Raw genomic sequence first — 23193 nt, forward strand, 5'->3', positions numbered from 1 at the left:
TATCCTAAAAAAGATATAATCAAGGTCGCACTAACGTTCTTCCGTAAAAATCAATTCCATTCACTTCTAGACATTTTCTTTCGACGCACTATATTATCCAACAATTCATATAAACAAGTGAAACGGCAGATAATGTGAAAATATTTATCTTCTTTATAAATATTGACACGTTTCGCAGCATTATGCTTCGTTTGGTATAATCTGACAACCTCTTGGTCTCTTCGTAAGGAAATAAAATAAACCACCTGTTCTCTAAAAAAAAATTATAATGCCATGCACTCTAAATTCTTGCAGCTTTAGACTTGTTCCACAACCTCTTTGGTAAAGAATATTTTTAACAGTTACAGTATCATACTTTCATAACTATTCCATATACATATATATGACAAAATCACACTTGCATAAATACAGAAATCAAATTAGATATGAGACATTTGATATGGTTTACAAACTGTACATCAACGAACTTATTTGGGCGTCAACACTGCCGGTATTGCTGCCCTCTACTTTTGAAGGTTTACATTTATACAAACACAATACGAATACAAAACGACGTTTTTCAGCAAATACACGTCATAAAATATAAATAATGGTCAAGGCTTTATGGAAAACAAGATAAGATGTTATTCAGGAACCTTGTGGGGAAAAATAACAAAACCCGTAATCGATGCATATGCCCAACAAACTTTTGTGCGTAAAATTTGTCGAGATTACCCTCTCTCAATATTCGTGATTTAAAAATAATCAAATAATAATAATAATAGCTGTATTTATAAAGCGCTTTTTTGCCCGAGGATACAAAGCGCTGATATTATCAATTCCGGCTTTGGCTAGAGCTACTATCACCGGCGCTCAGTGCATGCAAGGAATTAATCCTGCCGGGTACCCATTCATCTCGCCTGGGTCGAGTGCATCAGTGTGGATAAATTTCTTGCTGAAGGAAAACACGTCATGGTTAGGATTCGAACCCACGACCCTCTGTTTGAAAGGCGAGAGTCAGAACCACTAGACCACGACTCGCCCATTATCAGTTATTATATTTTTCATTCGTTTCTTCAGATGTGCGAGGTTTCTTGCTAATGAGGTAAATCAAAATTCATTCATTTAATCATTTTGAAAGTATTTTCTGAGCAGTGAAGATTGAAAGATAATAATGATGTCCATTTTCCGCTCATGACGATAAAATAAATCGACTTACTAGTTACCCTCTAAAGGCTAATAACAGCTACTCTCACGATACAGTCAAACATTACATTACAAATACAAAAAACATTGACAATATTACATGCAGTTTGATTGTTTAGCTTCTTTGTGAAATACAAATAATTATAATACTGAAATGCATGTAAGCTCATTTTAAAAGTACTGTTAATGCGCGCATTTTAGATCAACGATTCTCCCTTCTTCTAATCGTCGCTGATGGTGACGCTGATGTTGTCCATGGTCCTCGTTTCCATGACGAACGACGGATTCAAGAACAGTAAATGTATTGAAGATACCCGTCAAATGACAAAGTCCAGCTGGAAGGTCTTTGTCGAAAATCGGTGAACCGTAACAGCAGCTTCATCCGAAGTTTAGGGGCAGACGAAAAATTGCACATATGTCGTTTGTCCAGAGTTCAGGACGAAACTGCTGTTTTGATTCATCAAATTTCGACAAAGACTTATTGGTTGTGCTTTGTCATAAAGGGCATTTTACATTCTGACTATTTCACATTTTGACAATTATACCCTTTCCATTTAGGATGTTTTGTTTTTTATATAATCCGTCGAGCGTCTTGAAGCGAAACTTCTTCATTGGATGGCAAGGCAAGAAACGGGTCCGAGGAACTACGCAATTTCGCAAGAAGCGAGTTTCACTGCTTTTTATTTCGCTGGTCCTGAATGAAAGGGTTTCAATGCCTACAGGTCGAGATAAAGCGAACTGCTCGCGAACGTATGAATTGCGACTTAATGGTCCCTTTAAATCTACGTTCCACGAATGCTCTGTGGTGAGTTCTATAATGATCTGCTCATGTATCCACGGGGTACACCGATCCTCGCGTTTTCGGGGTACACCGTATCCTTTCGTTTTCGCTGGTCCTGAATGAAAGGGTTTCAATGCCTACAGGTCGAGATAAAGCGAACTGCTCGCGAACGTATGAATTGCGACTTAATGGTCCCTTTAAATCTACGTTCCACGAATGCTCTGTGGTGAGTTCTATAATGATCTGCTCATGTATCCACGGGGTACACCGATCCTCGCGTTTTCGTGGACAACCGTATCGACACTTTCCTGCTAAACCGCCGGGCGAACTCCGGCAGATTGCTGGGACTGGAATCCGTCGGGACACCGGCAGAGACCGGTTTGTAGCTGAGAAGCGCTGCTATACAGAAGATAAGGGAGGACGATTTGAAGATAACGGTGAGGAGAAAAAATGAGTTGGCGAATTGCTTGTTATCGTAGAGCCAGCAGGAGCGTGAGCCGTTGCAAGCTGTCTCCCACAGGAGGCAGGAGCGGTCGATAAGGAGCCCGAATACGACCGGAGCAGGAACATTGCCTGAAAGAAGAAAACAAAATGAAATTCGCCAGTAAGTCAAATCATATATCACAATTTCGATGGCCAAGTCGACCTAAAAACGAGTGCTTTAAAAGAAAGTTTCGTTTTTTAGTATTAAAAGGGATAACCTTTAAAATGTCAATAAAATCGGATGTAAAATATGAAAGTTATGATATCAAAAATCCAACACATTTTCACAAAACATTAATATGCATTATACATTATGTAAATTAGACGACCAATCATTACCTAACTCTATTTGCATGTCTTGTATTTCAGGTGCTTAAATCAACGGCATATTTACCGAATAACAATGTCCATTTTTAATCGCCTGATAGGAATATAGTACTTTTCTTTCTAAAAGAATTGTTATTTGTGTAGATCAAAACATCAAAATTCCATACAAAAAATACATCGAAGTATTTTATATAAATGATAATAGTTTTAAGTGACACTGTTATCTTGCTTGTCTGACATATAGCAGCAAATATTTTGAGGAAATTGTTTGTGCTAAAATGACTTACCCAATGCTCCATACATAACTGTTTGGACACCGAGAGCTAGGCCTCTAAGACTATGTTCAACACACCTGTTAAAATGGATTTATATATATTTTGTTCGGTAAACAGGATAATAATCGTTTTATATAATAAGTATTTTGAGTTATCAACGATATATATTGTCAAAAATATACTATGCATTTAAGAAAGAAAGAGCAATACTTGAAAAAAGGGTAAGTTAAAAAAGTTTTAAAGTTTTGATGCAATCGTACAATCGATCAACTGTATATATCAATAATGGTTCATTGTTATCGGAAAAAGGAGAATTTGTCAGTATACAAACCTCGGCTCTCCTCTTAATACGCTCCTCTTAAAACATGTAAAATAATACAGAAGAGGTTTTTTTTTGGTTAGTTAGCGTACGTCCCTATCCCCCCCCTCCCCTATTCCAGAATCTGCCTTTATTCTTACCTTACTGTTGCTGCCCATGTTGGAACTATTAACATCGACGTCGAAATAAGGGCAACGAACATCAATATGTAAAATAACCATCGGTAGCCACACTTTTGTGAACAGCGTCCTCTCTCGACGGTCCCAGACACGAATGAGTCCCCATTTGGATAAGCGGGGTTTGAAACGCACGAACAATTCATGTATTGCTGTATGCGAAGGAAGAATAGGGAGGATTGACATAATTGAAATATAAAAAAGTCAGACATTGCCTGGATCAAGTGAATACTCTTACAGTGGAGCTCCAAAGTTAGTTAACCCCACCAGAAAATGAGCATATTCAAAGTGTCCAAGTTCTGCCAAATTTTAGATTGGCCCTATTTAATTTTGAAGTCTGGAGATACAATACTTTTGAGCACAACTATATTATTATATATAACCCCATATCATCATCTCCCACAGAAGCAGACATGTTAATTATTACACTTCAATCAGATTATTTATAGGCATGTAGGTATTGAACTGTACATGCATTAAATTTCTCCTGTTCATCATACATTAAAATCTGGAAACGCTGAACTCCTCTGCTGATACTGACTTAGTCATGATCATTTCTTTCAAGGTATTCTATATCTAGTAATATTTGAATCATATAATTCGATCCAAAATTTTCACGTGAAATTGATTTCATCAAAGTATTCTCACGCAGGAATTAAGCTAATAAAATCACTCCCATTAAAATCGTCAATATAACTATACCACGTGTTTATTTCGCTAGAAATATAGAAACATAAATGACAATTCAAACAAAGAAACAAGTAAACCTTATTTAACAAAAGTCATGACTTACTATCTTGCCATCCAATGTTTGTTCTTGCGCAGAGCATCCAGCGTGACAGGCCGAGTAGTAAAGGATATCATCCTCTCCACAGACGGGGTCAAACGTATCTGAGCATGCGCAGGAACCGTGACATGGTGCTGAAATATTTGTGCTATTGAGGGTGCCTTGGCTGAAAGAGGAGGATTAAACAATTTTGAATTAAATACATTTTAATGACTCTTTTGTTGGTGTTTCTGTTGTTTTCATGGGCTCTTTTTGTTTAGAATTATCCCATTTTTTATTCTTAAGATTCATGTTTAATTGACATTAAAGTTTTCGCTTTTATGATGAAAATTTAAAAAAAAGGCATGTCTTGGTCTTTGTGTTTTCAGCTCATATAGTAGGCTGCTGTCTCACCGAGACACCCCCCCCCAAAAAAAAAAAATACCCCGGACATATTGGCTACAATCTTTTGTATTGGCTAATACAATAAAGCAAATTCTTCATAAATCGTAGCTCGTAGGGAGATCGTAAGGATATCGTAAGTTTGAGAGGGTTCGAGTCAGTTTCCGATCAGACATACTAAAGACTTGAAAATGAGACTTTCTGCCTTCTCGGCAAGCATTTGGATATTAATGTAGAAGGATAAATAATTACTGATCATTATAATGCAAGGCATATAAAAAGGGAAGACTTCGTTCCCACTGTTGTGCGATCCATTTATACGATCGCCACCACAATTCAGGGGCGGATCCAGGATTTTCCGAAAGGGGGGGGCACAAATTTTCAAAGGGTTTTTAATAGAACTTCAAGGACATCCCTCATTTTAATCATAGCGTGAATCAGTACACCCCTGAAATAATGAAAACTGGGGGGGGGGGTATTCAAATGTCTATTCCACTTACCCATTACCATAGGGAACTGTCACTCCAGCAAAAGGAATATCAGGGCAAGGGAAGAGAAATACGAACTGCGACAGGAGAGAGACTACGGCACAAATGACACTCAGCTTCAAAAGACCTCTGACAGATAGATTCAGTCGTTTCATCAATACTCCACTTATCAGGGAACCTACGATGCCAGCCGAGACGCTGATGATTCCTAAGAAAGAGAAAGTTAAGAAGAAAAAGAGATTAAATATTAATTTTGAGAGACCCTTCACCAGAATTGGTTACAACTAAAATGTATGACCCTTTTGAAAGCGATTGTGTGGGAGTGCGGGCGGTGTTTTCCCCCTTTCCCCAAATGCGTGTTTTTACTATCGTGAACTATAATACTTCGTACATATTCCATTTTTTTTTTGTTTGGTCTCATCTTTAGTTATTAGCACCTCACAATAATGAGGCCTTTTGATAAACATTGAATAAAGTCTTCTTTGAAAGAATGAAATAGCCTTTAAGTTTAACAAAACATTGTTAATAAGGCATAGCTATTGTTTGAATTATCGAGCAACGGTATATGGTTATGATATCGAAAAACAAAGTCATGCTGGCAAAAATATAGGACTACCTATATCATAGCTTGCGTCCCCTGCCGAGATGTTGAGTTGAGATTCGAAAAACTTTGGGCCGAACGTTGTAAGGCCGGCGTAGACAAACCACTCACAGGTAGCAATCAATGACAGGAAGATAAATGGAGGGTTTTTGAAGAGGCCTAAAAGAGCCTTGGGGAAGTCTTGAAGAACTTCGAGGTACGAACCGTCCCGGGATTCGAACTCGCAACCTGCTTGAGATTCGTTTCTCTTCTCTTGTAAAATCTTATCCATTACTGAAAGATAGAAAAACAAAAGGAAATGTGAAATTAATTTAAAGGAAAGTGGATTTAATCTTTATTGTATCGATGCTTTACAACGTTAAGAGTTCTAGAAGCACTTCTCCTTGAATTGCATGCATTCTCTAATATCACCTTCACTCTCGCCCACGCCCCTTCCTATGTCAAACGTGTGCAAGTGTGTGTGAGGAAGTGTGTGTGTATGTGTGTAAGGGTGTATGTGTAAGGGTGTGTGTGTGTGTGTGTGTGAGTGGGGGAGTGTGTGTAGGCATGCGTGCGTGTGTGAGGGTGTAGGCATGTGTGTATATGTGTATGCAGGTGCGTGAAGAAGGGTGTGGGTGTGTGTGAAAGGAGAGGGACGGTGCTCACCACTTTAATTTGGTAAAAGTTTTGATTAAAAAAAGGATAAAAAGGAATAGGCCTACTTAGAAAAGAAGGTCACGAAAAAAGGTTAACCTGGTAATTCAAAACTTTTAGGAATTTCTCTCGAATCAATGAGAGGAAAAGAAATCACTGTTTTAACAATTCAAAATAAGAAGCTTGTCAAGCAAGATAGATGATTGACCCTTTTGTAACTGACAATGTAATTTGTCATCGCAACTTTTCAAATTGCCAGAATAAATCATCGAAGTTATCAGGCATTACGCTTCCACCTGCCTCGCATTTAAATGATCACTCACAATTCTTGAATGGCTAGAGCACACATGAAATGGCACCATACATCATGCACAAATATGTACGATAAATGTCAAACTTAATTCCATCATGGCAAATTGAAATGTCATGTGAACAGGTTTAAAAGATAGGACAAAGAACTACTGCTGAACACGCAGAAGATAAATGAATGAATAAAAAGTAAAATATGAACAAAATGTAATTAGTTAGGGCCTACCCAAGCCTCATAAGTAATGATAAGCCTTTATATTGTTTTCATTTGTTGTCGTTGTTTTTTCCCCCTAAAGTGTCTTGAGGACTCGTACAGGACATGTGAATTTAAAGTCTGGAAGCTCTATGTCATATACATATTGGTGTTATTTATTTGTTTTTCATCATCAACATTACGGGTGATGATTTTTTTCAATTTAAAACAATGTGAGATTATTTTCTTCATCGCTGCCCTACCACTGAAACTTGGTTGTTGTTTTTTCAACAAGGAAATATTAGCAGGGGGCGGTGCTAAGGAATTCGATGGGAGGGGATTGACTAGGCGACCTAAAAGTGGCGACATATTTTTAACTGAATAATAGGTGTATTAAGACATTTTTTGATGGTCCCCTTTCTATTTTATCCCGTTTTTCTTTTATTTTTGCTTTTATTTCTTAATATTCTTAACTACTTTAAAAATCATGGGACATTCACCCCTTCCCTCCCCCCCCCCCCGTATCGCCGTCCCTGTATGTGTGCCAATGCTCCATGGGGGTAATAACATCGTCTGGATAGGAGGACAGAATGACACCCAAAACGATCTTAAAACCAATATAAAGCTAATACAATTCAGTCTGGAGAAAATCTATCTTGATAACGGGATTATCTTACGGTATACATTCATGGACTGGGACATAAACGATTCCCAAATTGAGATGTTCTTCAGAGATAATGTTTTACGCTCTCGCGCGGTTGTAAAATCAAGCGTCATGAACTCAACATAGACGGGTATCCAGACACTAATCGATTAAAAGATTTGCTAAAAACTGCGAATTTTAAACAACGAATCTGATTGGCTCAAAGTCAGCATGTTGATCAATATGCGTATGCAACAATTATCTTGAATGGTCATTGTTATTTTACCCTTATCAAACAGACGAAGGGCCCTGTAACACATAGGTTGGGGATTGATCGCTAATTTGAAAGAACAATTGTGATTGGTCAGTCTACTGAGCAAAGTTCACATGCAACGATGGTCTTGATAGGTTATTTCATTTAGCGATTAATCTCTAATTTCTTTGTTACGGGGCCCAGATGATTTCCATTTAGATTATCGCGATGGTCAAAGATTGACTTTCAGAAAAATCTATAAAAAAAAAAAAAATATATGCTGGAGACGAAGAATCGCGACAGGATAGAGGTCCAGCTTCCCATGAGATTGATTGTGAATCACGCGGAGAATAGTTCCAACTTTCTTTGATAAGGGCCCGATACGAAAACTTGAACAAAACAATCGTCTTAAGTTCGGCCCTAGGCAATCCTCCGTATTCAGGATTGATATCTTCATTGTGTTAAAATCAACTTGATAACTTTTTCTTTCCTTATTAGCAGGCTACAACTGACCTTGTAGGACTTTAAGAAAATTCATTTCTCATACGTGAACGTATCAGTTAGTTATGTTCTGAGATTCGTTGATGAAATTGGTGCCTTTGCTAAAAGTTCGATTTGAGTGAGTTGGTTTCCAAATTTTGTATTTAATTGTCATGATTTTACTAACCCGGTTTAATTTTTCAATACAGATGAATTCTCTTACCTGGTAGTTTCTTTGGAAAGCCGAGGTTGAGGAAAGCGAAGATGAAAATGAGCGCAGCATTGATTAAAAATCCCAACCACCAAGCTCCGACCCAAACAGGATTATCAGGGGTGATGTCCAAACTATACGAAAAGCAAAGAGATTATTCAAAAGTTAAAGATGTTATACAGAGATGGCAGATGAAATAACGATAGAAAAAAATAAATCTATTCATCTGGACTTGCTTTTATGAAACGGTGATCAGTTTTACGTCCGATCCTGGACGCGCGTACAATTTCCCACCAAAGCAGACTAGTTCAAGAAGTCGTGAAACTATATTCTCCGTTTCATAAAAGTAAGTCCAGATGAATATCTTTTTCCTTTCGTCCTTTGACTGTCTTCCTGCACTGTTAGAAAATTTATCCTTAAAATAAAAGAAGTTCCTGCAGCAGAGTCTCGAAAACACCTGTAATCTTACCAGATTGCATAATCTTACAGGAAATTGGTATTTGGTGTATGAAATCTTATAAATTTCCCTAAATAAAACACCCTTTTCACCTTCTTAAACAGACCCGTTCTGTTAAATTGCAGAAAAATTCCTGTTTTATGAATTTATAGAATGATTCTGTTATTGCTTTCTGCAAAATCTTCTTTTTTCTGTAAAATCACGGTTTTGTTAACAGTGTAGATGAATCAAACATACATCAGTGTAAGGGCAGATGGTTGATGTGGTGCAATAAAAAGGTTAACGGACTGAGAGCCAGAAGGTTTGGAGTTCGCAGCCCCGTGATGAAAATCTAAGTGAAAATCCACGTGAAACTTAAACATCGGTCCCCGTAAAATAGGAAGGTTCCGATCCTGATAGACATTGCATCACAGGCCGATTGTGATGGCTATGGCACTACCGTGTTCCATTGACTTCCTTCCGGCATTGGATAAAAAGATACTGACTTAAAATGATTTATTACTTGAATTACTCCCTAATTAGCTTACATTCAACTCGGGGATGTAACAGGCCTCCGTCAATACCCTACCTGTCAATTAGGTCTTCAAAACAATTATGACTGAGACTATTCAAGAAGACAAAACATCCTGTACACCGTTTTTATAAAGTCTGAACTATGGAAAGCAAGCGACATCTACAATAGAAGCATAATATCTCTTTTAGGTGTTTTTTAAATATTAAAAATTAATCTCCCGCATGCATCTGTGATATCCCAGTGTGCTCTTCTTCATTTTCAAAGTGACGTTTTCTATGTTTCCTATAATTATGAATAATTATGACTTTGATGGATCCCATATAGTTGGGTTTGCTCAGATCAATAGGAAATCTTTTTAAAAACGAGCCGCTGAAAATGAATGCCTCCGGCAAACAACGAATGAAGTCTTATAAGGTTCTTAGGAATACTGGCACAGTTACAAATAAATTTCCAAATAGTTGATGTATTCGATTTAATGTATCTATGTCCCCTTTGAAACGGAATTCCCTGATTAGCGCGTGTAACGCTGATGAAAGGTAGTGACAGACACGACCCGACAGGAACGCAGGTACGATAGACTAACGGTCTTCAGGAAAGGTGTGATTCAAAACAAGATGTTGATGGACTTTGCACATTCTTCTAGGAAATAAACTTCTGGTTAAAGGCATGGACATATAAAAAATGTACATTGCATTTTTTAATTAAAATCCAGAATGTGCACCAGATCCTTCTTCCATTTTCTCCTAAGATCCTCAACTTGATCTTTGACTTATAAATTCAATCGTTTCATCAATACCTAACTCTTGCCAGAGTCGCCTGGATCTCTCACTTAATTTTTTCTCTAACATTTTACGTACTATATTATTACTGGGAAGGATTTGGAAATGCACACATCTTCATTTTCGGTTGAGGTTGAAGATGGAGCTAATGATTGTAAACTTGCCTTGACAAAGGTGTTGTGATATCATTGTACAGGTCTGACAGCATGGCGCCGCCTATCAGGTAACCCAGAGCTGGTCCAACGGCGTTCATAGCGGTGAAGATTCCTGAGGAATGAATGACGAAGGTGATACATTAATATCCTTGTCGAAATGGAGAGAAGGGTAATGGCGTGACGGCGAGTGGTAGGGTGGTATTGGTAGTGGTATTGCTGGTGACGGTGGTGGTGGGGGTATGGAGGATAGTGGTGGTGATGGTAGTGGTGATGGTGATGGTAGTGGTGATGGTAGTATAAATGGTGGTTGGTGGATAATGTCAGGAATGGATAATGTCAGGAATTAGGGATGATGTTGGTGGTGGTGGGGATTGCGGTGGAGGTGATGGTGCTGGTGGTGGTTGTGGTGTAGATGACGATGCTGATGATCATGATGGTAATGGTGTTGATGATAGTAGTTTTGGTGATATTGTGTGGTTGCAGTGGTTATGATGGTGGGGGTGTGATTATTATTATTGTGGTGGCAGTCATGGTGAAAATCGTGTAAATAGTGATGTTGACTTCGTTGATTATGTGGTATTTGGATGAGAATGGTGACGAGGATGCTGATGGTAATCAAGATGATTGTGATAATGATGGTGGTGGTGATGATGATGATGGTGGTATTGATGATGATGATGATGATGATGAACGCGACAGTAATCATAATCTGTTCCTTTCGATAATAATTCGGTGGGGTAGGACAGTAACCCAGTGGAGGCCAATGGATGTTAAAGTCGAGGTTACAATAAAAACAATCATGACATATCGAAAATGATATGAGCCATGATAAATACAAAACGAATTATGAGAAGTCAAAATTTATTGAACCATGAATTATAGTCCAATCCGTGAATAGACCATTACCAATACAAATTTTGTGAAAATACGCTTCTTTGCTTCATGTTCAGTAGTCATAGCGGAAGGGTTTGCCTTACCCATATAAAGGCCGAACGTCGAAGACGGCAAACTCTCATCCATATACGTAATACCGACAGTGTAGAGGGTCGACCCGCCCCATCCATGTAACACCTGACCGATGATAAACAACCAATAGTAAAGCAGCATTGAATTGTCGGATGATGACGTCATCTCACCACAGGAGCTCCCAGATGTAACATTAGACAAAGCTGGACAGACATCATCCTGTAACCATGGCAACAAACGGTAAATATCACTGATTTTATCACGCTAATGATTAAGAAACATTGTAATTCTAGATATGATTATGATCACCATGACAATATAATAACGGATGCTCATTATCATGTGCACATCCTTGGAGGCCCGTTTTATAAAAGCCTTTAAAACTACAGTAAAATTGCCTTTGTTATAGCTACCATACGAAAATCTTGATTGTGATTGCCTGGTGAGCAAACAATGGTAGTTGAAATTATAGCAAATTTTACAACAGTTTTAAATCTTTATTAAAACGGTCCCCTGAGTTCGTTTTATTGGCCGGTTATACCACGGAGCTCAATATGACCTTAAATAATCATGATAATATTCAATATAGATACTGAAACAAGATACTTTCACACGGTAGAGAAAAAATGAGAAAAAGGAAATATACAAATGGAAAATATTTCCTGAAATGAGACACTATATATGAACTAGAAACATGAGAAAATTTGTCCAGGTCCAGTATTTTGTTTGTTTCCTCGAAACAATTATTGAAAGTGAGTAAAAAAAGGGGGGGGGGTTGGATTATAAGGCTATGAATGTTTTATAGAAAATTTGTTGATAAAATAAAGTATTTATGTGAACTATTCTGTAGTATATCAAAAACCCTAAAGATGTACGGCAAGTTTAAGCATTCATATCAAACATGGAAACACCCACAACTGACATCAGTGTGCAACATCAGCATAAGCCCCCCCCCATCGTTCCTTTGTCAAATTACTACGAGTGAAATGAAATGCAATTAGGCTAATACTCCTCACATAGGACATAGAATAAAGACAAACAAACATAAAACCAGCACAGTTCAAGCGCGTACAAAATGTGGTCAGATAAATACGGACCCTGGACAAACTTAATGAGGTAATTGGCTCATATTTATAGCACATATATATTATTACAGGGCATATCATGTTATATCATGTGCTACAACATTACATAAAAATAATGTTAGGGGTCTATAATGACATCACAACAGTGGTGTAATGAGGAAAAAAAAGGTTAAGGGGCACAGCATGGCTTCGTCATATGGGCAAATTTCTAGAAGAGAGCTTTTCTAAAATGAAAATTTAATTTTGCGATAGTTTTCGACAGAATTTTTAACAAGTAAAATCATATTTTACCGCTTTTCTTTTTCACCTTCTTATCTTGGTCTTAGGAGATGCTTGGGGCACAGACCCACCGCCCCCCTCCATTTGCATACCAAAGCCTAGCACTGTGCATATACGAAGTAAAAATGTTGATAGAATGCTACTCTTGAAATAAGAACTGTTCATTTTGTAAAGCTCGCAGAAATCGGTTTGCAAATCATTTTCACGATGTGTAAAGGAAAAGACCTGACCCTGCGTAGCAAGTTAAAATAAAACAAATACATTTAAACATTTTGTAATAACTTATCTACCCAGAGTAACATTTTCATCCTAGGTATACACAACCTTTACCCTTTTTTGTGAAGGCTAGATCTGAGGACATAATTGAATGGAAACAGAAGTTTATTTCAGACATCTCCAGCTTTTTTTCACTCAGTTTTTAACATCGGATAGCATTTCACATTTCATTTTAATACTTGTTTATCCACTTTTCCCAAGCTTGAAAATGATTAACAAAACGAAAATCAAGCCAAAGCCATCGTGTGAATCAAAGCTCCGTGTAAAGTAGATACCATCACGATGGCGTCGGTGTGTGTAGGGGGGCTGAGGGAGGGGCGCAATTGCGCTTTTTGAAGTGTTTTGGGCAAGGAAACAAGTTAAAAGATATCTTCAAATAAATCTTCCCAGCTAAAGTCCATGTCCAAGTTCTGCGCAAATCATTTTTTCACGAACTTTTCAAAAGTAAGTGGTGCTCACCCAAGCGGAAAGATAATTCAACCGTAAATGAGTTATACTGTCACTTGCTTAAAGAGAACTGTACCAATGTTTAAATGAGGAAAAGGCTTCAGGATATTACAAATACACAATTTTACAGGATTACTTCTAAGTGTTAACTTTTTCATACGCAATGTATATATGCATGCAAGGGTGTGTGTGTGTGTGTAAGAGAATATACACATCCTCTTAGACTTTTGTTATCGATATTCATAATCCTAATACACTCCTTTGTTTTATTATCGGCATCGATATTCTTAATATACTTCATTTTTCAAAGAATCTGATTTTATTATGAACATTAAAACGATTCCAAATCCTAAATATAGACCGTGATCCACAATCCATTTGCTAATAACAGTACAACCTCGTAAATTTCATGTAGTATGAATTTTACAAGGACATTCAATGAATACACAGATTACAAAAACATGGACAGAAGTAAAATAAAAATGATACAGATGTGAATGACTTTACATGCAAAGTAAAAACCCTGTTTGAAATTTGTAAGTAGTCGGTTGACAGTTAAAACAATAGTAATTCTTTTTTTATAAACAACCATGCTTAATTTCTTGATTGAATATTAGTGTGTAATGACTACTACAAAGGTCTAAGCAGCGTTGCATAAAAACAGCTTTTTTACCGTTTGTATAATTGCGGACGCATTAACTTATCGTGAGCATAAAAAAGATTATTCGTAGGGTATAAATCGTCTCTTACTTTCTTCTCCAACATGATACTTTAGGTAAGTAATTCAAGGAATACGAACGAAAAGACGAAAGAGAGAAGGAGGGTGTACAAGGAAAGAGTGCAATGTTAGAAGCAAGGAGATCATCTCATTGGTAGAAGCAAAAATGTGTTATAAATATTTACCTGGGAAGGGAGAACAGGCAGGGACCATGCTATTATGATGGGAACTTATAAAGGTGCTTGTTTTACATGGCTTTATGCATTGATGGCAACCTTTTTGTGTTACACAAGATAGCCCCTTTTCTTAATTGCAGAGATGTTCTTATAACGCTATCATAATTGTTTACACAAATCATTCAGATGCCTTTTCAAATAAATTACTATCAACCTCCAATATGTTAAAGAGCTTATACGAACAGCTTCGTAGCCCCCTGCCCCCTCCCCCGGTGTCGCTATCACACAATTATTGCAAAGGTGGAAGATAGAGAAAAAAAAAGAAGAAGAAAAAACAACTAAACAAAATAATTGGGTAGAGGTACTTAATGTGCGTCAACGTGCCCCCCCCCCCCGGCCCTCCCAGACGATGCGTCGCCGTTGATTGTTGATTGATAAATGAATGGGCCCTTTTTATAAAGTATATTATGATCAAACACAAAGTGATTTTTAGCCAATTAAAAGCGCATGTTAGAGACTTGCGCTTCATAAATAGTGCGTTCGAACATGTCGAAGAACCCAGTGCACCTCTTTTTGCAACGGGCCCAAGGAAAATCAGGAGTTTTGGCAAGCAATACGCGGACGATTTCTGGAACGTAGAAAATCTATTGTCATAGCACTCAGTCATCTGGTTCAAAACTACACCCCTAAATTTTAAATTGAACCCTAAGGGGCAGTTTTGAACCCGCAGGGTGCAAAAATGAACCCCAACCGCAGGGTTCAATTTTAGAAACCCAAATCAGGGGTTCAATTTTTGAACACACAGGGTGCTGATTTTGCATTAACCTTTCAGAGTTTAATTTTGAACCTTTCTTTCTTAGTGTGAATGATGATAATTATTTCAAAGTTTCGCTTAATTTCACAAAACAGAAATATGAACATCGTGGTCGGTATGCAAATGAAGAGATTGATGACGTCATCCACTCACTATTTCTTTTGTAGTTTATTATATTAAATACGAAATATTCTAATTTTCTCCTCATTGTCAATGAAACAACGATTAATTCCTCCCTGAACATGTGGAATAAGCATTGCTTAACAATACATTATGGCACGTTCTGGGTAACACTGTTCTGTGAAAAATAAGCGAAATTTTTTTACATCCGATTTTGATGAAATTTTTAGCGGGATTCTAGCTTTATTTTTCTTTATTTATTCATACCAACATTTTTCTCGGGTGGACTTGACCTTTTCTGCTACTATTAAAACCAACTTATTGTCGAAGTGAACTTCCGAAGCATATGCATGTGCTCCAAAGACTTATTTCAATTTTAATTTATCAACATCGATATTATAGGCATATACTGTCTGTCTTATTTCCTTTCCAATACAATGGAAATATGTATAATGGAGGTGTCCAAAAGGAGAAAGTTCCTGCCAATTTATTGCCCGGAAACAGGCCAAAGCACAAACAAATCACAAGCATGACAAGCGTTACTTAAAAAATGAAAAAGATGAATTATTTCCAGCTGCCTCGAGGGAAATGATATAACTTTGGAGATCTCGAATTAGGAACCTGTATTAATACCATGGTTCCAGTTTTATAACATTTGTTTTGATCTGTTTTGATACGGCATTTGTTTTTTGTAAATGATATCTTCGGTACACTGGTACAAATTTGTTATTAATATTTTGAAAACTTAGGATATAATTGTATAACTGCTTATTATCAGATTATAACGTAAGGGGCGGGGATTTTTTTTAAGGACCCCCAACAGGCTAGAAAAGACTTTCAAAAACACATGGGCAACAAGACGCCTTAAATACTTCACACATGACATGAATGATGGTGATGATGATGTTTTGTCGTTAACCTGTTACCTAATTAGCTATTTTGTTTTAAGATAGATCAAACATATCAATGCAATCAATCTTAGAAATCAATCGCTAAGTTTTTTTATGTTCCGGGGTCAAGGTTTCATAGTGTAAATTCGTGATATAAGATTTGAAACTAGATCGGGATATCTCATGGCGCTGTCACACCTTGGCGTTTTAGACAGCGTATGCCCGACGTATCAAACTTTCTCTAAAACGTCGGCATACGCTGAACTTTAAATGTTTTTTTTCAACTCTGGGCGTATACTTAGCGTATTCATAACGAGTTGGACGTATACATAACGTATTAGTAACTTATATCGAACGCTTCGTTAACTTATAAGTAACGTAATCCAACGAATGCTTAGCGTATTGCTGGCGTACACAACTTATGCCCTACGATAGCCTAACTTACGCATAGCGCGCGGCAGCGTATCGCTGACGAACACGTGTCGTAGCCTATAAAAAGGCTGCCGCTCGACTATTCAAATCATAACCGCACGATACATCACCGTATCAACACCACCGCTATGCCGAAGAAAACTTCGAAGACCGCTGAACCCCACCTTTATATACCAATTCCTATAAACGTTGTCAATACGCCATTATACGGTAGCTGTCAGTTATAAACACGTTCAGTAAGTTTTGTGGTCGTCCGGAGCACGTCTTCATACGTCAATATACGTTGGAGTTAAGTTACACATACGTTCAAAGCACGTTACTCATAGGTTAGAAGTAAGTTTTAGGGTACGCTGGACATTATCTCGACGTACATCGACTTATGAGTAACTTACGAGTAACGTGTGTCAACGTGTATCAACGATCGCGTATGCGGGACGTATGAGCCATACGCTGGCATACGTCGAAAAATTTTGTGCTTGCACAAAATTTGTCGACGACCTCGCCGTATACCAGCGTGTTTTAGCGTACTCTTAATGTATGCAAAACTTACCCGTAACGTATTCGACGTACGCCAGCGTATTCGCCAAATTCCTCATACGTCGGGCGTATACGCTCTCTAAAACGCGAAGGTGTGACAGCGCTATCAATGACAGCGATACAAGCAATATTGAATAATTTATGCGATGCAAGAAAGCGAAGGGAGTGAACTAGGAAATAAATACCACTTCTATCATAACAATCAATGAAGCGCTTAAACAGCGGTCTGTGTTTAATACAATAATGATATACAAGTAACACTTGAAGTTCTAGTTTGGACACTTCGGAGCTCGGACAGTATCTAAATAAACTCAAGTAATCTTGCTTAAGCCTTTATCAGTTTTGATCACGATGTGATGCTAAGATCGAGGTGCCACCATCTCATGCTTAATGCATGACTTCATCGTGGACCGGTAAGTTCATGGTTCGAGTCCTTTGGAAGTGATTGTATCTTTATTATCACCCCAACCCCGATGAAGAAGATGGGAAGAGCAAAAATGGATATATTTCATGGCGGTTTTTTCGTAAAAGTCAAGCCTCAAGGATATCATATCACAGTTCGTCGGGGGGGGGGGTGAAATCCCGGGTGAAATAAAAGAATACTGTTTATAAACAGGATATGTAGATAGATTATGATTAATCACGATGAATAATTCATTCGTTTTTAGAAAATATAGACACGTGAATTGAACCTCACATGTATCTGAAATCTTTGAAACTCCTGGATACACAATGAATTTGTCGGAAATGTAGGCCCCTACTTAATTAATGATCAAGATTATGACGATTGATACGAATGTAATAGCTATAGGTGAAAAACAATTCTCAAGTAATGACAGATGCAACGGATTTAAGACATTTCATGCATCAAATGTTATTTCTTTAACTAAAGAGATAAAATAATTCAAGGATTGCAAGTTGAATAGTGCGGTAAAGAGAATTAAACAGGAAACCTTACATAATGATTACATTTAATATAGCGGGGATGTGTTTTCTCTTTCCCTTATTTACGGCTGTATTGATGTACTCGTTGAATCTTTGAGATGCCCCCCCCCCATGGGAAAACTGAAATAATAATGAAATAAGCAACAAAATAATTAACAAGAATGATAGACCTCTGTTAACAAATTGCATGTACTTTTAATTATAATAATTAGACTTATATCGCGCCCGCCCGCCAAATCCACTCTGTGGAGCGCTCAAGGCGCTTTTTAGGAACTTTTAACTTAATCATGTTTTTTAAAGAATAAGATTGTTTGAATAATTTGCTAATTTGATGGTTTGATTGTCAAATCAATCGCAGCATTAATTGTTACGTGCTTCGCTCGCTCGCTAATTCTAAAAGAAAATGGTGCACTGACAATACGCATGATATGACCCCTAACACGTATGCCTAATCCCACCTCTGAGGGACGATCACGATGGAAAGTACTCTGACTGGAAGAAATTTAACTGAAATTGAATTGAAAGGGGTCAGAGGAAAGCGGGAAATTAAAAGATAAGGGAATAAAATTTGAATTATCTTAAAAGGCAATTTGTGATGACTGTGTTTCCGTGATGCCAAAAATGACAGGTGAATTTATTCGACATCTGTCAGTCTATTATGGTCTGTATTCGGTTAAGATAATCTAATTAGAAAATGACAATTAAAAGTATATCAGGGTTACTTGAAATGAAAGGAAGAAAGAAAGTTTGTATAGTCATGGTAGTAGGAGAACACAAAAAGTAGGGAAATAAGCAGACTTGGAGAAGAGGAGGGGGAGAAGAAGGAGGGGAAGCAATGGGGAAAAGAAAGTGAAAAGGAAGAAGGAGAAGAAAAAAGAAGAACAGGAATAATTTTTGAGGGAATCTAATTAACTAGCAATTGGCAATTAGTGACATGTTGATTTTATCGAATAAATTAAGATAGTAGTCTTATTCACAGAGAACACTAACCCAAATGAGCGCAATTATTTGGACTGCAACGAAGTCTGATTCTTTTTTTCAAAACATCAATGTATGAGAATAAGTTCTACTCGAATTGATCAATATTGAGTAATACCTCGGTCACATTTTGTTCAACGGCGGCTGTACGGCGATTAGAAAACAGCCATTTTACTTTTTTTTTCAAACCACCTATATGTAGCTGGTACAAAAAAATGTGATAACGGCTGTTTTCGACTCGCCGTGTGGCGAGAGCAAATGTGACTGAGGTAGGCCTATTATTCAGATAGGAATATGGATTATTCTCAGTTTGATTTCAAACTATTACAACTCCATTCCCATTGTCGTTTTAGCCTTCAGGAATAAAAAAGGAACCCTCAAGTGCGTTTTGTTTTGTTTCAGGTAACTTTTGGGATTGAACTATCGAACTGTAAGACTGGAAGATAACATGCATTCACTTCGCTTCTGGGTAGTACCATTTAAGGCTAGGGCAGGATGCCAGGCACTAATTGAAGGTTGTCTCTTTAGATAAGTTAATGTTTTAGATATCAATCAATTACTTAAGGTTTTGGCGAAACTATCTCAATGTGCTTTGCGAGATAATGCTCACATTGGCATCACACGCCTTTCTTCCGCTCACATGTTCCAACACCTGAGCGAAAACCGAGAAATTCTTCCATGTAAATCAAAATCACCGTCTACCAAACAAATATCTCCAGTTTTCTTGTTCAGCAAATTTGTAATGCAGATTATTAGATTCTTTGAAACATTTGAAATTCAATTACAAACATCGTATGGCATATCCAGTGGTCACAATGCCCCTCCCCAGCCCCCGACTCATTACCGTAAAAATTGCATCTATTCCTAGTAATACTCTTGTTGTCAATTTTCCAAAGTACCGGTCCTCCTATAACCTACTACTCTCCAATGCATTTTCAATATATTTCCATTGTGTGCAAAACTTGTAACATGTCCTTTAAGTAAATAACACGATTCTTTATGAAACAGAATACGGAGTGGTATAGTCATACGATGTATTGATACGATGAATGAATTAACGTTCGACCACTCAGAGGTGACGGCGACCAGAACGGCCCATTCGATATCGAAATTGCGTATCAATGTATCAAAGAGCATTTCCGATATCCATACAATGCAAGAGCTAATAATGGTCCCCTTATAACAATCCTCTCAGAGAGAGACGAGGGACCAGCCCTTTTGGAGTGGGATTTACATCTTTTTGGAGTAAAACTGTACACTGTTCACTCCAGAAGGAGCTATATTGCAAACCTAAAAGATGGCAATCCCACTCTAATATGACTGGTCTCTCGTCTCACTCTGAGGAGTGTACAGATTATATCTTTTACATTTAGAGTGTAGATTGTGTGTGTCCATACGTTTTACATCCATGCGTTGTATGCCCATACGTCGTGTATATATACGTCGTATGTACGTACGTCGTATATCAATGTTTTTGTTTATCTTTATTATTCACTCACCTCTAATAAAATTCATAGATATATCCATAATATAGAAAATATCATACAAAATAATATAACAAAATAATTTCAGCTGTGAATACACAAATCAAATGACATTGTAGACGAAGTGCAAATAAACAAAATGTGTCTACACGTATAGAAAATTTATCCTTAAAATAAAAGAAGTTCCTGCAGCAGAGTCTCGAGAACACCTGTAATCTTACCAGATTGTGAAATCTATACAGGAAATTGGTATTTGGTGTATGGAATTTTACAAATTTCCTGAAATAAAACACCCTTTTCCCCTTTTTAAACAGACCTGTTCTGCTAAAGTGCAGAAAAAATTCAGTATTATGAATTTACAGGATGATTCTGTTATTGCTTTCTGCTTTTTTCTGTAAAATCAGGGGTTTTTTTTAAGAGTGTATCGATACGAAGTCTCTCTTCCGAATGCGGGGAGAGCGCCACGTACTGTATCGGGCCCCAATAATACAGACAGATTGAAATAAGAAACAACACCAATTAAGATTGGCGAGGCGTTCCTTGTCATGTGATACTAATGTATTCATGTTACACCGGGACCTTGACTTGTAACCATTACCAATGTTCTCCCTCCGTCAAAGCCCATCGATTTATCCTTTCAATCTGAACATCACGTCGCTAAGCACCGGTGACGTTTTCCCTTCTTTCCCAATTTTACATGACACCATGCATGTGGATGCCAGAGGCGTATCTTCTTACGAAGAATTACCTCAGCCTTTCCGCCAAGAAGCAATCTGTCGAGTTCAGTTATCTGATAAATCGTCATCCTTGACGATATTGAACGCATCTCGAAATTGAATCTCACTTTCCCCGTGATTCATGATGAAGCAGCAAAGTTTCATCAAACTCATTACAAGCCTAAGTATCGAATTACTCGTTAATGTACAAGTAGACGGTTCCTGCAGTCCTACAAACTTATATTGAATTCCTTACGACGGTGAGATAACTTGGACTTGGGAGTTTGAAATTGGAACTGTTTCTAATACAAACAATGACAGATAAATCATCCCTACTCAACAAATTGTCATGTCCTTAGCCTTATATAGCCTTGTCCAATCCCGACCTGATTTTAAAAGAGATGTCTCTCCGATTTTAAGATGAAATGTGATCTGAGAAAAGTGCATTCTGAGGGGAACATTCTTGACATTGCATGGGGAGCGCACAGCGAAGTAAAATGTGGTACATTCGGACATGGGAAACCGACTCCAGGCCGATCAAAGCTATTACGTTATTACCAATGACATACTATCGGTTGGTTTGGAGTCGGTTTCGTTGGCGTGAATGTAGCGGAAAGATCATTGAATAAGCTGGATAATGCCCAGAAGAATGTGACTACGACATGTTTCGTTCTTCCTGCCTTTATCAAACAAAGATAAAACTTCATTACGTATCTATAAAAATGATGAATTTTTCAAAACATTCCAAACACCTCCAAACCAGCTAAAAAATAATGATTAAGAATGAAAATAGTAAAAAAAAAAAAAAGATATAAGTGGTAATGAAGGAGAAGGTGAATATGAGGAAGAACGAGAATAAGATTACGTATCGCTTATGTCTGCCGTGGCCGAGTGGTCTACGGCGACTGGCTATACATGGAAAACCCGGAGTTCAATCCCCGGCCGCGGCACCTATGCCCGTGAGCAAGGCATTTAACATGTTTAATCTACAATGCTCTTTTATCCTGCTTTCAAATAAGTGGAAATGATGTATGCATTATTGGTACCTAGGTGTGCACTTGTTTAAAAAAAATATGACCCTGCTGGCGTTCCATAATCATCACCTCGGTTCAAGCGAAAACCGCTTCTACCACTACAATAAATAAATTTTTGACATATATCATAACCATTTACCTCACCTGAGCTGCATGGGTGTGGCACAATATCTCACCATTTTCTAATATTCGACGGATCAACCATTGCCTCAACCAATATATGCCATGCCCAAGCCTGCTTTCAACGTCGGAAACAAGAAAACAGGTGATCTGATTTTTCGATAATTAAAGAAAAAGAATTGGCGGGAAGCCGAGAAAAGAGACCAGGTGCACTCGTCGCAACAAGATCAGTTTCCATGGCAACAAACTGCACCCACATACATGGCATGAGTCATGGATGAGAGGCAAAATCATTTCGAACTCGAAGGAGATTTGGAAAGATTACTATGGAAATGCGACGGTTTAGAAGATCTTCATTCAAATGTCTGAACATTCATACACTTCGTCACATGCACAGGAAATTTTGTGTATATAAGAAAAATCACTTTCGTTAGATACATGCAAGTGAATATTTTGAACAAAGAGTCGTGCAAATATGAAGGAAATGGTGATTTAAACCGCAAACCAAACCACGCGGTGAAAGCAAGTGGATTTAATCATTTAAAGCGTTTTCATGTTTTTTTAGTATAGTATAAAGCAATCAATTTTATCTTAACGAATAATGCATGGGAGAAGAATTACCCTTGGGGCTGTGTATCAGATTTTTCCAATCTTTCATGATTGGGGAAAAAGTTATGCAAGCAGTGAGACAACGGAAGTTTAAGCTCCTCACGTATACAGCGGTTTCACAAAAAAATACAATAACA

At 37.6% G+C, this 23193-nt stretch overlaps 1 protein-coding gene across 3 annotated transcripts in view; it reads right to left on the reverse strand.

The window, feature by feature from the left end:
- Window positions 1–2213: 2213 nt before the first annotated feature.
- LOC121416053 (solute carrier organic anion transporter family member 4A1-like) overlaps window positions 2214–23193 on the reverse strand; it is a 77373-nt gene continuing 56393 nt past the window's right edge. For all 3 annotated transcript variants that reach the window (XM_041609503.1, XM_041609496.1, XM_041609510.1), the window contains exons 4-12: window positions 11408–11615; window positions 10440–10542; window positions 8538–8659; window positions 5819–6076; window positions 5215–5410; window positions 4340–4499; window positions 3511–3698; window positions 3064–3128; window positions 2214–2539 (exon numbers count right to left, since the gene is read on the reverse strand). In XM_041609503.1, coding sequence (XP_041465437.1) covers window positions 2214–2539; window positions 3064–3128; window positions 3511–3698; window positions 4340–4499; window positions 5215–5410; window positions 5819–6076; window positions 8538–8659; window positions 10440–10542; window positions 11408–11615 — 1626 coding nt within the window. The remainder of the gene's footprint in view (window positions 2540–3063; window positions 3129–3510; window positions 3699–4339; window positions 4500–5214; window positions 5411–5818; window positions 6077–8537; window positions 8660–10439; window positions 10543–11407; window positions 11616–23193) is intronic.

This window comes from Lytechinus variegatus, chromosome 1 (genome assembly GCF_018143015.1).
Source record: "Lytechinus variegatus isolate NC3 chromosome 1, Lvar_3.0, whole genome shotgun sequence".
Lineage (NCBI taxonomy): Eukaryota > Metazoa > Echinodermata > Echinoidea > Temnopleuroida > Toxopneustidae > Lytechinus > Lytechinus variegatus.